At 47.9% G+C, this 17,951-nt stretch overlaps 1 protein-coding gene across 5 annotated transcripts in view; it reads left to right on the forward strand.

Annotated features, from left to right (window-relative positions):
* Positions 1–17,951, forward strand: part of LOC143376072 (protein kinase C-binding protein NELL1) — a 55,737-nt gene that overhangs the window by 14,468 nt on the left and 23,318 nt on the right. Inside the window, exon 1 of one of the 5 annotated variants that reach the window (XM_076825914.1) lies at positions 13,872–14,088. The exons of the other annotated variants lie outside the window; for them this stretch is intronic. Coding sequence (XP_076682029.1) covers positions 13,962–14,088 — 127 coding nt within the window. The 5' untranslated portion in view covers positions 13,872–13,961. Of the gene's footprint in view, positions 1–13,871; positions 14,089–17,951 lie in introns of those variants that run through there. 5 annotated transcript variants of the gene reach the window in all.

Below are 17,951 nucleotides of genomic sequence, written 5' to 3' on the forward strand. Positions count from 1 at the left end.
TGCCACTTCCGTTCGCTCAAGTCTCACGTTTCTGCTAGCGGTAACAGCGCGCGCAGCTCGTGGGCTAGTCGACACGCGGGTTCTCGGTTTACACCAACGTGTGCCCGTATTTATCTTATTTTACACGCAGTCCGGAGTCTTTGTTCTAATATGAGTTACGGCACCACGCCGAAAAAGTGGGACTAGTAGTGCCGATAGTGGTTTCAACCCACGTGGTTTCCAGCTGCTGTAGTAAAGTAGCCTGATGGATGTGTTCTGAACTATTTCAAGTTCCTGAACATGAATTCTACATATGGCATACCTCTCGGTGTACAATGGCGACAGAAATGCATAAACATTGTTATTCTTCGTCACAAAAAAATTATTATTCTGTTTCATTCCACCCCTTTTTATGGGAAGAGTTCGTTCGTTCCACCTTTTACTTTCATCCAACTCTCCGAATTCACTTCAAGTTTTAACGACTCGACATCCCCGCCTCGAGCGTATAGGCGCTGAATATAAAGTGGCGCGGCTGGGGAAATATGGGAAAATTATGCCACTGTTCTCTACAGGCCTCGATGCAATTTAGGGGAAAGCGGAAGGGAATAATGCAGATTGAAGGGACGCGGAAATGAAGCCTGGATAGCACGGTTGAAATATTGTTCCGCGCCAGACGAAATCAAATTGGCAAAGTAGCTTAAGAGACTGCAAAATAGGAGATAGGATACACTTCTGTTTAAAATTGCAAATATAATCACCCATTCATTGGACCCCGTCATTAGGGCGCCAAATTCAAACCCTGCGCCGCGACAATTGCCTATCAGCAGAAGTGTTCTAGGGGACACTCCGAGGCTATTTAGGCGGTCCTCCCCTTCACGATGAAGGATGCAACGAGGAGGACGATCGAAGGACATCGACTTACGTAAAGCCCGTTGAGTTCGATCGAATTTCCTGGCCACCCGGCGCTGGCCCACACGACCGTATGCGCCTATTACGTCGCCTTTACGATCTCCTCGTAAACGTCCGGGCCCGCGAAATTGATAGACCACTATGTTACACGCACGTACACCCGCACACGCGACAGACCTCCCGTCCCATCGTGTCTCTATCCTCAATGTCTTCTTCCACCGGCCAGTGATGTGCATCCAGGGCGACGTACCTACGGTCTACTCGATTTCTGTCGTAAAAGATAGGCAGCGCGAGGGGTCCGGGGGTTTTCCGGGCAGGCTTCATGTTATTCTACGATAAAGACGTTCAAGTGAGACAGAATTTCATTCTGGACGTGGGAAATATGGAATGGTCCATGCAACTTGCATAGACTTTATCTATCTCTAGACGCTGCATAATTTGGAATTGCATTCCACGACCCTTCGTTAGGTTTCTTGTTTCACAGCGAGTAGTTTGTGGCTCTATTTTACTGGCGAAGGTCTCGAGATATATTCTAAGGCAAGAGTAAGGAGGTTTGAGGGTATGCCGATGGTCGAAGTCTCCCTCAAGGCTATCGTATATCACTTCTTATAAATAAATAAGTTAAATCAATTATATTTGTCGGGACGTGAATCTACAGCGTAAAATAAGAAAAAAATGTTATATAAGTATATGTTATAGAGGCTTTAGTTTCTGAGATACGAGCTGAAGTTAGTTACGCGCCGCGCGCCTTACGCCATAGCCCGCCATGACGGTTTTGCATGGTGTTCGCGACGTCGTCATTAATACGCTATAACTTTCGAACTATAGCACAGGCGATGTTCATTTGTATAACATTTTTCTCTCCATTTATACTGAAGATGTGGATACTGCCAGTATTTCGTAACACCGTCATTTTACCGTTAAAACGTCGATAATAATTGCAATCTAAATTATGATCTCCTCGACTTTTATGAAGCGATTCTGTCTCGGCCCGTAAAAAAACCACCGCTCTGCCGGTCCTCGAGGCAACTCTGTTACAACGAAGCTTCTGAAAACGAGACAGCGCCGACGTGGAGCGTTGTAATCGGTTTCGGCCGGGCGCTTCTGCGACCGGTCGATGATGCCCCGCGCGCGCCTTGATCATTTTCTGGTGATTTTACGAGCGCGACGCGGCTCCAGACGCCGTCCAGACGCGAGTGCTTCAGCGCGAATAAATCTACCTCGCCTACGCTCGCTGAAACGGCGCCAGTGTCGCACCACGTGAAAATTATTCGCTACTAGTAGAACTTTGCAGACGGACCCCTCTCCCTCCCCCTGCCGTTTATTTAAAAATACAAGCTTCAGCTGAGAGTATTCGAGGCCCTGCGAGCCACCCAGACGTATCTGTGAAAAATGTAGCACGCGTGACTACGATATTTCAGATCCTAACTGTGTCTGGGTGTTTCGCGGCTACTTAATTTCGAAGCGTCCTATCTTTCCCTCGATTAAAATACAAGGGTGATTATCATGACCAATTACCTCGGGAGAGAAAGATCTCTTAGGTTATCCAAGGATCCACGGCCCGCGCGCGCCAAATTTAAATCGCCAGACGGTCGCGGCAAAAAAGGGAGCGACAGGAAATGAGAAGTGAAGAGGCGGCACAGAGATGGGTGAGGAGGAGAAACGACAAGAAGGGAATTGTAAAGTCGTCATAATTGATTGCATCTTTCGCGAACAGAGAGAAAAACCTTGAAGGGGAGGCTGAAAAGGAAGAAGACAGTGGAAGAGGGCGAGAGGCTCTCTAGTTGATACGAGTGCCGTTGACATTACTACGTCGCTCCGCGTCGCCGTGTACCAGCGACGACGATTTTTATTCCGCCGGCAATAAACAGATCCATCGTGATTCTCTCCCTTCGTCTCTGTCTGCGCACTTTATGACCCTCCTCGTTTCCTTCCTCTCTGTTTCACGGTGATGGCACTGTTCCTCCACGATGGGCGATCTCGGCGACGGTGTTACGAAGATTCGCGAAAAATCTTTGTATCTTTGTTGCTGGATAAGTTAGAAATTAATGCATCTAGTGGCTTTTCAAGTCTAGTGATTTTTTACCAAGTGCTGGCCACCCTGTAGAGTAGGAACGACCTTTACTTACGTCCATTTTTAGTTGAAGTATGCCCGACAATGCTCACGGAGACGAAACATGACGATCGATGGCAGATGCCGTTTTTCTCTTGCCTTCGAACGTGCGAATGTCTTCGTCGCGTCGCATCAAGGCCGATTCGTCTGGTGTTTAGTGTCGCCGTGAGACGAATTTGTGGAACGTTTCCCCGCCGATCGAGCCTGAAAACTTCAAGCGGATTAAATGGCACTGAAAATAAACAATTCCTGTCGCCTCCAACTTCTGGGGACATTCTAGGACAACGCCGGAGTTAAGCTTCCCTCCGAAAGGTAACATAACCGCCTTGTCCACGGTGTGCAAGGTATCGCAGGATGATTTTCTTGAAGAGATTAATCAAACCTGACGAAGGGAAAGGTCGAGCCACCAACTGTGATGGAACTAGCCTTGACATTCGTCCAGTTTCCCTCCGCAGCCAGGATCTGTGGGAATTCATTCCGTCTTCTTTAGAGCTGGGAATCCTTGCTGGAGAAGTGGATGTGATTGATGCTAACAGCCAGCACCCTGGGGGATCGACGATCTCGCTTCACAGAGCACGGACGGCCTCGCTGTGTCTCATCAAGGACGATCCCTATCGCGGCGGTAATGGCTGCGCAGGATTTTCACGAAAATCGGTAGAAGGGGGGATAACTCGCAAAAAACAGGATGAATCGACAATATCGCTGGACAAATAAGACACTCCGTGGCTCATCCTGCGCCTCGTCAGCGACAATTTTCCATTGAGCCTTCTTACTGTCAAGGTTACCAAGGTTGCTCCATCAGATGGAATGATTGGTGGGCATTGTGGACGGGATCTCGACCACTGGGAAAATTTCTGCGAAAGGATGGTAGATTGAAAAAATGAATGTCGCGTAATCGCTGGCGGGATTGATCCACTTGCGCGGGATTACTCGTCCGAACAGCTTGCAGTTCCATTAAAGTTGCATTAATCCCCTCTGTCGCTGACGGGACAAATTATGAAAAATTCTACAGATTCTCTGCTCGTCTTCTACCTTTGTTGATTGCAATCGAGATTTCTTCATAGACTCAAAGTGGAAGAGATACTTTCACAGTTCGAGATACTTTAACCAATAGAGTAGCTTTGTTTAAAATTCAATATGGCCGCCGCCTGGTATACTTCCAGCGCATTTTACATAATAAATTACTTAATATTCTCTAATTTTGCGAGTTTAAGCCACCGAATGAAAAGGTTCCGTCGGTACACGGCTCTCCCCATCTTCGTTTCACTTAGAAATTGTTAAATTACCGAAATGTCCTCAAGAGAAAAGCTTAGGTGGGGCGCGCGGTAAAATCTGGCGTTAAGGGGTGGGGTGGCCGCGTTAAATTACGGTTGAACAAAAACGAATGCAATTACGGGGACGGAGGAAACGGGAAATAATGAATTTAAGCCCCGTTTCTCTCTTGTGCTCCTGAGGGATTACAGGGGAAACGGAGAGAGGGAGGTGAGATTATTCAAGCCTGAGAAGTAAAGAGAACCTGGAAGCTATGACCTACTTCAATTTTCTCTTCGACATTCGTAGGCTTGCCACGTTTTCTTGACTTTTGTCGTCGTCTCCGGTGACTGTCGTTCGCCTTGTTGTTCGCTCGGCGTCTCTCCTCTCCTCCCAGCGCCCCATTTGCTGGAGAGACCGGCATCGAATAAATTCCCAGGGAAAATTATTTTTGGCTCCCTGTCTCTGTTTCGCTTAAATCCATTTGGCTTATTGTTGGTCCCCGCCAGTGTAGTTTGCGTGTTTGTACCTTTTGCTCCAGAGGCAAATACTCTTAGACGATGGAGATAAACATGTTTAATAATTAATTCAATACATATTTCGAGTAACGTGTTATTTATGGGAATTCCAAGAGCGTACCTCCCGCGGAGCAGGTGTTACATAAGTAGATTGCGTCGGAACACCTGGCACCCCGTACATTCCCCATATGACAACGCGAACTTCCCCCTCCTGCTGAACATAACAGGAACTGCGATCTCTGCCTCGTTAAGGGGCCAATTAAGGAGGCTACTAACATGCCCCGATATTATTTCTAGATAGAACAAAATTGACCAGCAAAGGGTCGCAAACTTCCTAGCACTGAAATTGAAAAACAAAAAATCTTTCCAAAGTTTCTAACGAAGACCGGAGAGCAAACATCGTCGAAGAGGAACCGAAAGTGAAGTCGAAGAAACGAACAAAAGATCGAAGGGACCGAATTCTTCGCCACCCATTGTCCCCCGTTATCGATTGTACAGCAGCGAAGATACCCCAGAATTTATCGAGGATTCCAGGCTCCATTGGGGCAACTGTGACCCGTTCCTCGAAAACTCAATTCAGTCTGGCCGCAACGCCGGAGCCGCGGCAATCGTGGTGCACACCCTCCTGCATCAAAATTGATTTCCACGGCTGTTTTCGGCTAGAATCCCGCGAATTCTCCGCGAGGCTGCCCTATAACTCGATAACGATCCGTTGTGCTGAGAAGAAGTGCATTATCGGAAATGGACCGAATAGGAGTCCCATGGGGGGCGGGGCTTAAGCTGAGAAACGGGGACTAGCGCGCGGAGTAGCCACTGCTGGAAGGTGAAGGAGGAAAAGTGACGGCAGCAGACGAAGGAACAGAGGTAACAGGGACAGTTTCGATGGATAGGACACGGAACGAGAGGAAGATGGGGTGGGTGTCCGGGATTTTGCCGAGTTCACTGGCGCAATGCGGGGTGGCCAGAAAACATGGCGCACTCTTCCCTTCTATACACGTCGGATCACACGCACACGGGTACACAATCGTTGCTAACGACTGTGATCTGTGCACTCGATCGTTTTGTGGGTCATGGAAGCTGCGAGATTGTTGCCGTTCGTATCACTGGGGACGATTAGGTTCGATCCGCCAGGTTGGGAATTCAGCCTCGTGCATCGCCACTATCGAAGTACCTTTTTTCTTGGCACGTGCCTCCCTGGGCCCCTTCGATTCTTTCCTGCTACGAATGCTCCTCCACGTGATGCGGTACTATACGCGAGAACAGGTGTCGAAGGTGTCATAAAACGGGTTATCCACGCGTGTTAATTGGGGTTTTGTCCCGGTGATGATGTGTCAATGGGCGTGCGTGATAGGAATGACGGAGGATTGAAATAAAGGGGGAGGGAATACAGTAGACAGAGGAGAACGGAGTTGGCATTTTGCAGTCATTTGTCACTTCCTGGTTGCGTTTATGTGTGGAACATGTACTTTGTAGGAAGAAATTGCTGACAGTAATTCGAATTCCTCTTTAACACGAATTTTGTAACCAATTACTTCAACCTTAGCGCGGAGGATTGGCACTCGAAGTATTCAGGGAAAAGTGTTCTCCTTTTTTTGAACGTGCCGCTGCCATTTGGGCATATTAAGCGTCTAATACAAGGAATACTATAAAAGTAGTAAAACCTCCAAGCAATCCAATCGGTATATTTGCAACCGACGTATTCACTATACGTAACTGTATTATCATCGTTTATTCAATTCCAGGCGTATGTTCATCCACGTTCTTCCGATTAACTGTCAATCATCATCGATGTTGCATACATACGACAGAGTCGATCGAGGACGATCGACAAGTGTTTCGAGGACGACGCCACCGCGACTCACCCCTTAAATAATCCACGAATCTGCCTTCTTCATAATTAATGCCACCCTTTCAAAGATACGTGCACAAAAACGTCTTTAGTAAAAGTGAAAATATAATGCGAAGTTCCATTCGTAAACTCAGACTCCAGAATAGACGTTTAAAGTAATTCCTTTACTCAGTAATTCAGGAACACTTTCGAATATAAAATCAGAGGTACGGAAGTTGTATTGAGATATTTTATCGCTCAATTGTTGGTATAAACTGGGCTGACTGAACTGCTATAGTCGGAACGCAATAGGTGTAGTCTGTGGGCCCATGAATGGGCTATCCTCGTCACAAAAACGGCCACGCCCATCACAACACTTGCCACGCCCATCACAACACATGCCACGCCCACCGCAACGCTTACCACGCCCACCACAACGCTTTCCACGCCCGAAACAATGTGTCCTCGTCCACATTCATTACATTTTCATACAAACTTTGAGTGTGGCGTGAAAGTAAAGTCGTGATTCAGGACACCCACAGTGATGCACGCGTGTATACGTTTCTACTCGATTACTTTCTGACTATAGGGCTGTACTACTACTATGATCAGAAATCTCTACTTTGAGGGACGCACAAAGCGTCCAGGGCCCCAGAATTCCTGCTAATCCACCCGAAATTCGTCTCCCTTTACGGAAAACCCACCTAACGAACATACGGTGTCCCGAAGGAGTCCCCCATGGGCTCTGAGAGATTTGGGGGGGGGGGAGGGAAGGCTGGCACGCGTCAACAAAGGGACGCACAAAAGGCTGGGAAATGGAGAGCGAATTGCTCATTATCGAGTGGTCAGGACGCACGAGGGGGCGCTTCGGGATTTCACGGTCGCTCCGAGGGATAAAAAGCCTCTTCTCTGGGGTAAAACCACCCCGTGGAAGGTGTAGAGGGGGACGCCGAGCGCGCTTCGGCGAAGGGCGCTTGAATCGTGGTGGATTTGTCGAGGGATGGAATGAATCGCGCGAAAATTGTCTCTTCCCTTTTTCTCGCTGCTCGCCGGCTACGTCCTCCCTTGGGATTTTCACGTTTCTTCTGAAACCTTTAACCATCGGCCGTCGTTTAGGGCAGGCCGTGGCATCTCTTTGTTCCTCCCGCAGGATCAATCGAACCTGAGGGAGGCGGCCACCCCTGTCGCTTTCCCGCACGGTAAATAGGAAAGAGGGTGGCGAGCTAGCTGGCGGCGAACAACGGAAGTGATTCGTACGAATTTACGAAAGTGCAGGCCTCCGAACGTCCCCCAATCATCCCCCTCTTGTGCTGTATTTCGCCTACTCTTCGCTACACTCTCGTTTCATCCTTTTTTGTCGGTCGTCTCCGCTCCCTTTCCCCTGAATAATGCTGTCTGGCTAAAAGAGGAAGGGCGATGGCCCAAGCGCTCGCATTTTCTGCCTTTTCTCGCAATTTCTGTGGTCTCCTTGCTATTCAATCGACACTACCAGGTCATGCTCCATTTGAACTCACGTGAATATTCTCAATTTTCCGGAACCACCATCGTGCTTAGCTATGGTGTCGAATGTTTTGTCAATTCGACTCAGCGAGATTTGAAATTTATTTTATGCAAGCTTCGCGGGCACAGCCCTCGAACGTGAAACGACTTTAAAAGAATCCGACGCTTCAATTTCCAAGCGGGCTTTTAGCACACTTCCGGATTGACTCCTTCCCCGGAAGTGCTTTACTTTTACGTACCAGAACGAGCTCCAAATGGCCGCACTTGAGCGAACTACTTTAAAGCACAGGAGGCTTTTGATATACAAGTACACTTTCGCCAAAGTATTGCAATAGTGTACCCAGTCCGCGGTGAGAAGTAATTTGTCATTGTCTGGCGTACCTCGCGCGTCTGGGAATCCAGATAAACCTCCGATAAACTTTTAAAACGTCCCCTTCCCGAGCGTTACCGTTAATTTATAGATTTCGGAAAGATACTACCATCGATTTCCAAGGAGGGACGCGGGTAATTTAGCAACATGCCTCCCCGTTTCGCGTGAACGTTTCATTCTATCCAGGATATTTTTAGATCTCTCCATTAATCAGGCTGTTCCATGCGAGCCACTGGTAGAATTTTATCTAAAAGTGTGCATTAACATGAGAAAGCCTCTCGTGTTCTCCCGTTTCGTGCAAGGCCGTGGATAAAATCGACGCAACTGTCGGACTTCCATCGTGCTCCTATCGATACGTGTTACGTGGGTATACTTCGGGATTAATATTCCAAACGTGTTGAAAAATTGGCGGATAAAAATCCATCGATGAATGAAGCTCCGATTCCCTCGATAAAAATTATTCAACGGATAGATAGGCATGCAAATTTCTTACTGCAATATGTAATAGCCCTTATAACTTTTATCTCAGAAACCAGAGACTACCTGCACCCTTCACACCCCCAATGACTGAAACTTTTTCCTCCAATTGGAGTCGTAGAATAATCTCGTTAAGTTGCTCTCAAGTTTCACACACCGGGTTCGGATCAGCCGAACATTTCTAGCACCGAAGTGCTGCGGCGCGCGCGGAGGTGTGATGGATGAGCCCAAAATGGCCCCACGAAGTTGCAACGCGGCGTAAGTTGCATAAATGTCGCTTATAAACGTCTGAGTAAGAGGCGATACGGAACACCTCGAGATAAATGCCGCAATAAATCTAAGGTTAGCGACGTGTTTTACATTCGCCGCGGAAGTTATTAATTACACGGTGCATCGTGTCGCGATGTTTGGACGTTGAACATCGGCCCGGTGCCGCGGGCGATTAATTCACGCCGCTCGTAACAAATTTCTATCGGTGGAAAATGAATCAAGTTACTTATTGGCGAGGCCACCAGCTTGTTACAAAACTTCAAGTACATTAGCCTCTTCTGTGACTCAAACGGACTCGCGTGGGGCCGCGAAACGATAGGAATCATCGCAATCCCTGTCTCCACTAACATTATTCCATTTACGCTACCGCCAATGCTTCGTCATCTGCGCACGATAATAGGTAGAAGGTCTGGCTATTACCGGGAGTCGCATTCGAATGAAAATCTACGCCTCTCAAAGGCAGAAAGCGCAACGTTTTTTCCTTTGATCGCCGACCAACGTGACGCGGAGGTATTTCACCGTGAAATCGCGACAACCGCCCTTCCCTTATCCTCTTCCACCCCCATCTCCCTTTTCCCTTTCTTCTTTTCACCCGTAATTTCCAAGTTTCCCCTCGACGTGTCTATCGTCGACGGGTAATTTCATCCAGGCCTCTGCCTGTTTCCCCTCTCCTTTCTCAGACGTGCCTCTGTCGTTTCCACGGCTGCTGTCTGAGTTTATCGGACAAAGAGAATTAATCCCATCTTAATAGACTATTTCCCCCCTGGTCCGCGCTTCGACTTGTAATTCTGCGTTGGAATCTGCGCGCTTCTCATTTCCAGAATAAAATGAATCACTCTTCTCAATATCTATAGTACTGATCAGAAGCACTTCAATTTTTGCTGGGATTACAGCGATCCCGAATTAGTTGTCGAACCTTGCACACTTGTCGTGGAATGCCCTGTACAGTGGTCTCGATATTTTCGGGCGTCAGTGTGTACGTATCAGCCGAAAAGTGATTGCACACGATTCCGCGGATGATGGAAAAGATTATGGGACATGGATCGGTCGCGAAGCGTCTCGACGCCTCGGCGCCACGTGCAATCGCTCACATAAACGCTGAGGAACGAGGTGGTTTCCGGTTGGAACGGTAACGCCGTAACTTCCGGCGATAGAGTGCGCGCTTTCGCGTAAAAACTTTGCGTAATTGTTCGTGAAATATCGTCAAATCCGTGGCGATATAAACGCTGCCTCTAATAGCACCAATTTGGTCGTCTGGTAATCTTCTGCCGGGAACAAAGACTTTGAAGGAAAATCGTTGGATCTTGCATGCGGAAATTATTTACTACCCGGCGTACTTGAGCTGCACTCGTGGTGGGTGTGTGTGTTGGGACTCGTTATTGGAAGCGCGAAAATACCTGTTCGCTGATCGACGGACCTATTTTAACGTTTACGAAACGATCGTGCTATTTTCGCATTCCAGCAACGGTGTTTCGGTTAATCTCTGCGTGGAACTATTAATAAATTCGATAACCTTCGTTACTTTGGATATGCGAGCTTGTTACTGCCTCGTTACGAAGCTGGCGCTCGATGCTTTCCATTCGATGAGTAGTAATCGGTATTTACTCGTTTACGATGGAAGGGTATTAGATCTTGTCACTGATATTGAATTCCTCTTGACGTTAGAGATGATTGAAGCGGAATTATTTTATGCTTCGCACGCAATCGGGGATATCGGACAGAGGAACATCGCATAAAGATATAGGCATAAAGGTTTTATGGATGTAAATAAATTATATGGGGAGCTCGAGGTAGGCTCTATTCCTGAAGTACTTTGTGGATATTTTATAGGGCATTTAATGACACCGGGGTGTCGAAATCTTGTTATAGGCTTTCATTTCGTTGCCCATAAAATATTCATACGTACGAACGCGAACAGAACAAGCACTATTTTCAGCACTCAATAAAGTGACCTCAGGTTCGCCCAATATTCATCCCAATGCCTCTTTATACTTTATCTCCTATCCCTAGGTACAGTTGTAAACGTCCGGTTATAGTACGAATAAAATGGAAAGGATGATGAAGGCCATCTCCTTCCGGTATGAATCATGTTAAACGCGATCCATAGGGGATAATGGGCCAGTGAATAAGGTAGGAATAGTCTCCATTTAAGGCGGAGATAGTCTCCACTGAAATTAGGGGCAGTAGGAAATGTAGGGAGAGTCTTCAGTCAAAGTGTGGGCGATAGGAAAACTGGGGATGGTCTCTAGACACTGCCAAGCTCACAGGTTGATTATTTTCCAGCCGGTGGAAATGAAAAACGAGGGAACCAAGCGATTACGGATACAAAACGGAGCGTTTGCTCGTTGCCAGTGACACGCTCGACAATTTACGATACCGTTGCCGTGCCGTTGACAGTGGATATTCTGCAACTAGTATGGCCAACGCGAGCCAATTACAACGGTGCGTGCACCTGACACGAATTATGGATCACCGGTGCATGGATCGTTTAAAATCGTCTGTTCTTGACGGACTGTAACCAGCAGCACGATGACTCGATCATCGTTCGGACGTTCCCTCGAACTCCGCAAATGGTCTGAGCGCATTAGCCCGATTCGTTCATGCTCCTGCACACTTTGGCGAATTGGTGAGCCGGATAGAAGATACAAAAAAAAAAAAACAATCGTCCTCTTCGCGCGGTGACGTTTTTAACGATATCGGCGAAACGTCGGCGTATACGCTCGTCTAGTCGCAGGAACAGAAAGCAAGGATGAACTACTTCCCTGACAAGGCCGCCTGCTCGCCCAGCATCGTGTGTCACAGTCGAATTTTTATCACGCAATCCACTTCGGCGTCGCGTGCCACGATTACGTTACAGGGAACGAGAACGGTCTCTAAGGAAAAATTTATGGTGCCCCATTACGTAAATCAGAAGTGTATTTTTACCCCGCCGCGATCGATGCAGCACCCATGACCATTCACGACGTTCCTTCGAGGATTCGTAGAGACACTTCACTAACACATTGAAACACGTACAGTTCACTCGTATTTCAACCATCTTCTTAACTAATCGACTCCTTACCGTCATCTTCCCCTTGTCGCTTTTGTCTCTCATTTTCTAATCTCGATGGCACCGAACGCAAACCGAGGCAATGAAAGGAACATGAGGTAGGGGGAGGCGTTATCACTGTTCGAGAAACGAGATAAACGAAAGCTATTCCGTACCAGAGATAAGAATCTTGATCCAAGATTTCCGACCGATAGCGCTAGAGGAACAGGAAGGCTTTTCCGCAGTCATTTCACGGCCGGAGAATACGGCGTTAACCTGACGCGTCAATATTTGGCGATAGTTGGGGCTTGTGCACACCGGCGAAGAGATTAGGCCATTTTCCTCCGTGGTCGGCCATGTACACTTCAGTCAGGTGCTGCCTGAACGGACACCAAGTCCTCACCGTATATTTAAATCCACCTTGGCTATTCTTAATGGAGGTGTACGCTCGATCGGCTTGTAGATTCGAAATACCCCTGAGTTCCATGGTATTTGGAACTAGATGCCCCTGAATTCCGTCAGTAATGGATCCTTTGGATCCTATTGCCCTGCTCTGGTGATTACGATTAATCTTTGTTATTCCTCTTATCGTCTCATCAAGCCCCAAATCGCCGATTTGAGGAACTCAACTCCGGACCAAACTTAACAGACTGCTAGAGAAGGGGAGAGAGGAAAGAACCGTGACTTTTCGCGTTACCAAAGACTGCTCAGGGATAGTCAAGAGGTCAAAGTCGACGGTGATTCGCGAGGTAACGAGGCGCCAATGCCAGGCGACGACGACGGCGAAACGGTGGAGGATGCCCGCCGACAGACAGAAAAGAAACGAAGAGACGGAGGAGACGGAGAACAGAATGCGTTTCACAGGCAACAAAAGACTTTACGAGCCGACGACTATTTTTGAGGCGTTCGCGCGTCCACTTGAACGACGCCGTTTCACCGAGACAAGACGAGGAGGGTGGGAGCGGGGAGGGGGAGAGACGCGCGCAGTCTTTCGGACGTGTCTCACCCCAAAATGAAGATTTCCAACGCGTCCCGCCTTTTCTCTGTACTATTCTGTTACTATTAATGGGCGCAATGCGACAGTTTCTGATTCCCTGCTACCTTTGAGCCACTACGGTCGGTGGAGACGTTTTAAAGACGACACAAGTGGCCTAGGGAGATCCCAAGGAGCGCCAGTGATACCAACGCAAAGAGCTCCACTGTCGAGGTGGCTGGCGCAGATGGCGGACGCTGAGGAAATGACGATAACCCCGTTCGATATTAAATCTGCTGCCCATGTGTCGCCGATAGACAGCGGTAAATCGTCAGGTATCGACCAAGAGGGCCGGGCTGCGACGGCCTTGACCCTCGTGCGACGATGGTCGAACGGTCGCAGAGGTACGCGCGAGGAGGCTGTTTTTGTCGGCACGGCGGAATTCCGCGTGCGAAACGGAGAGAAATTGAATCGACGACAGATATCCGGTGGCCGGGGGTTCTCACGTGTCCTCCACCTCGCTCCGCCACCAGGGGGAATTTCAATGATCGCGCGAAATTTGGCGCGACCGGTCACGCCACGTCGTGCCGCCGCGTGGAAATCCGATCGTGGGTGGTTGTTGGCCGCGTCGTGAATCGAAATACGCCTGGACGCGTGTCAGTCGAACGAGAGAAGCCGGTGTCGATAGCTCCGGCCGCGTGTGCTTCTGGCGTGTCTCGCTACGGGGAACGGTGGCTGTTTTGTTATGTCGATCCCGTCCGCGGTGCTGATCACAGTTACGTTCTGCTGGCTGCTCCTGCCGATGGGCAGCCCGACGTGCCACGAGCGCCTAGGGGAGGGACCCGTTCGCGCGCCGAGCAGCACGGCCGACAGTGAGTATGGGTTGTCGGTGTCTATGTATAATTCCGAAGTGTCGAACGGATGGACCAAGTATCAAACGGATCGTCCAAGTGATTGAGTGGCAGTGGGCACAATAGTTGACTCAACGTGATTGGTGGATTTTAGGTGGTTAATAGTCGAAATTTTGTCCATTTTGAAGCTTGTTTTATTAGCTGATATACACGTGAATTTTCGTACAATTACCATGCCTGATGAAAGTAATAGGTTTCGCCAGACTCGCGTGCTGAATAAGCGAATCAATATCTAGGTACAATTGGACTGGTTTCACCGCTTGTTCCAGGAAGTTTCGTGTCCAGTCGGACCTCCGAATAATGCACAACTGTACCTCCAATTATTACTATCGACTGCATTAAATTATAACGCACTTGAAGTTTACCTGTACACACTGGCCTGGGTGTTTATTTAACGAAGAGTACTTATCCAATTCCACCTTTTCCGCAACTTGAGCAATCCTCGTGGAACTCTGATTCTCTTATTCCACTTCGTTTAAATACCAATCCGTTTAATAAACAAATATATAGAGTACCAGATGATCTTAATATTTGAAAAAGTTTATGAAAAGGGGCAATGGTTGTTTTTGCTTTAATTCACGTCTAATTTGTTGAATTACACAAATAGCTCCGTGAAATTGGTTGTTCTTAATGACCATTGATCCAATAAGCAAAACTGAGTAGTCGACGCACGAAAATCCAATCACTCTGTCTAATCGCGATAATTACGAACGTCTGTCGCGTGATGCACAACGACGGTCGAGCCCCCTGGTCCCAGAAGGGACAGGGTATGCCCGTTCCGGGAAGTCGTGAACCTTCCATCGACGCGTTCGGTCGCGAAACGGAACGTCTGGCCGCGTTTACGTGCGTATCTGACGAAATTCATCGGTGTTTCCGGGGGTTGCGACCCCCGTCGGACCCATGGAACGCGTTTCACCGCCGATCGATGGAGTCGTGCACCACGAGGACGGGTTTCCTAGGTGGACACGCGGCTTGACCGTCGCGTACTATCGATTCGAGCAGTCCCTGGCATTCGTCAACGCGACTTCCCTTTTGCCTTCGCCGCGGTGAATGAAAAACGCGCAGCTCCGCGCGCTCCATTTACTTCGCTTGCTTCGACAAAGTTCTCCCCCCAACCAGCTCATATCGTATGATCTCAGAATTAAAATCGCGTTCTAGAGGTTATCAATTCACTTCGTCGCGTAGAAGTTTGAAATTTCCGCCCTTTTGGGGCTACACTTTTTGCGAAAATGGAATATGCTCGTAAGTGTTGGGTACACGGGTCACGTGATCTGCGGACACAATGGCGGAGCCCTTTAATGAAAACATTCCTCACGCGAGGATAATGACCTTCCGGTTGTAAACTCGCGGGTGAACCCCACATTTATCATTCATAACGCACCCTTTTCGAATAATAATCCACAAGGCGTTTGTTAACGTTATCGAATTCGCGATAGTTGTCGGTACACACAGTAAATTAGTTGTTTGAGTTTAATCAGCATAGAAGTTCGAACGAACACGCTGTGTAGTCACTTGCGACTTTCCAGCGCAGATTTTATCAATTCGAGGCAGCATAAGCTTTCGCTGCAGTGATGATTTGCTTTATCGTAATGGAAATTTCTCCATTACGCAAACAAAACTTCGATATTAAGGAAATATAGGTTATTCGATGAAGATAAGAGCAATTTGTAGGTTATAATATCTTTATTTCGATCTAAGCGCGCATTCTCATGAATGCAACGCTAAATACCCTTGAAATACTAAAAGGGGGACATTTTCTAAGAGCAATGCAGAATATAAAGGCGTTTTAAGAGTGTTCTCAGTTCGTAGTACCACGTGTATGTGTTCAGATGGACTACGCACATGCGATACTGTGTTTATGATACCAAACTCAAGTGTTTCAAGTCACCCATTCATAAGTAGTACTACTCTATTAGCATGGTGCAAGGCAATTATACTAACTCAGGCATGTAAACATATATGGAATGTAACACCACTAGTACTAATTGGTTCACCTAACATTAAGTTGCGTTTCCAAGTGTAAGGCGCGGTGCATGCCGCACTCAATGCACCTTTTCATTACTCCCTACCTTTGAAAGCCCGACCTTTTCAAGTACTTAAGGTTGTACCTTGCGTAGCACACATGAAAATGGGACTGCAAACAGCGGCCAAGACATTACACGCAGACGGATTGCAAATATGCAAAAAGCTCATCGGGCTTATTAATCAGCGTTACTTTTAGCCTGGAATCCGCTCCGAGGGCATGCTCGCCCTTACTCCACCCTTTATCCCTCTCTCGACCAGTCTCGAACTAAACGATAATACCACGTACGGTTCGATAGCGGGCGTCGCGACGCCCGGCAGTCTGCCACCGTTCCATTCCATCCTGTTTCGTCCGACGCCGAGCTTGCACACACACACACAGAGGCGCGCGCGCGCGCTCGCGTTTTCGGGCGGTGCAAGAAAGTGTCTACGGACTCGATGTGCGTTCGTGTGTTCTTAGATGAGCATAGGCGCCGCCTTTTGGAAATTCCCTCGGTTCGTTAACCCTCCGGGGGCGGGGACAGTGAATCGATGGGACATGTGCCACTTTTGCCAATGTAGCGTACTCTTTTTTGGTACTCCTTGTAGTAATACGACCTAAACACCAAGTTACAGATACTTCCGTAAGCAGCAACTAAGTGCAGGATGATGGGGTATCTTTCTGTAGGAAACTTTTAATGTTAAGAAAAAAAGAATCATGAAAATAATTGCTTTCAAAGACAACTTCCATGGAGTCTTCAAAGAGATACCTTTCGCAGGCGACTATAAAGGCAATATAATTGCACGATTCTGGTGGAAGCTAGTGAAATGCCTACGCCAATGAGCGAAAGATGCAGCAGGTACGCGTTTGGCACAACGAACCGCTTTTAGCTATGAACGCGAGCGTGCAATGCCATTAATTTGCCGGACGATTTGCCCCGATTAATGTTTACAAAGTCCTCTGTGGCTCAGAATCCTCGATTGTTCGTTCGAAGTGAAAGGGACATTTTGCGGATCCTTCTTGCGCCGGCTCGTTACGCAATTAAAAAGAGCTTTCGCAGACTGTTTCAGAGCAGCGGCGTTGTTTACGTTTTGCTGGACTTATTTCACGCGCGGCTCGGCACTGGTGTGACTTAGAAGCCACCGAAGCTTAATTAACAGTTAAGTCCCGTCATAGTTCAAGACTTTTAGGTTAGGAATTCTTCAATGGCGTCCTTATGGCGTCATCGCATTCTCCTCTTTCTTTTCTAGCGTAAAATTTGTTGCAGCATTGCTATACACACAAGGTATCTTCGTATTCATAGGGCATCTTCTTACTTTAAAGATGTAATCCGCAAAACATGACTCCTTATCCCACAAGTTCTGGCGTTCCCATAGGCAATTGCCGCTAAACACTGCTGCTAACTGGATTTACCGATGCATTCCTCAACTGCAGCCATCCTCAGCCTCCCTGAGCAGTTCCATCCCTCAAAACTATCCACGAACAGCAACAAACCCGATATAAACCATAGGCCAGACAGAAACCTCCGTTTCACGAATCATTTCCATCACTCAGGCACAGAGGGGACATTTTTATTAGCACGGTCAACTGCTGTCGTTTGTCGCGATAGCCCATTGCCAGCGATCAGACAAAAGGATACTGGCAGGTTGACGTGGAAAAAGGTAAAGGGGAAAAGCTTTTTTCCACGACGTGCACGGAGGGGAGGTGGGTGCGGGCCACGGGGGGAACAAGTTCAATCATCGTTACTGTGATCTCGGCGCGACTGAGGCGAAATGGATTTTTCATATACAGCGGGGATCCGATAAAGCGGAGTGGTGTTTAC

Source organism: Andrena cerasifolii, chromosome 13, assembly GCF_050908995.1.
Source record: "Andrena cerasifolii isolate SP2316 chromosome 13, iyAndCera1_principal, whole genome shotgun sequence".
NCBI classification, from domain to species: Eukaryota; Metazoa; Arthropoda; class Insecta; order Hymenoptera; family Andrenidae; genus Andrena; species Andrena cerasifolii.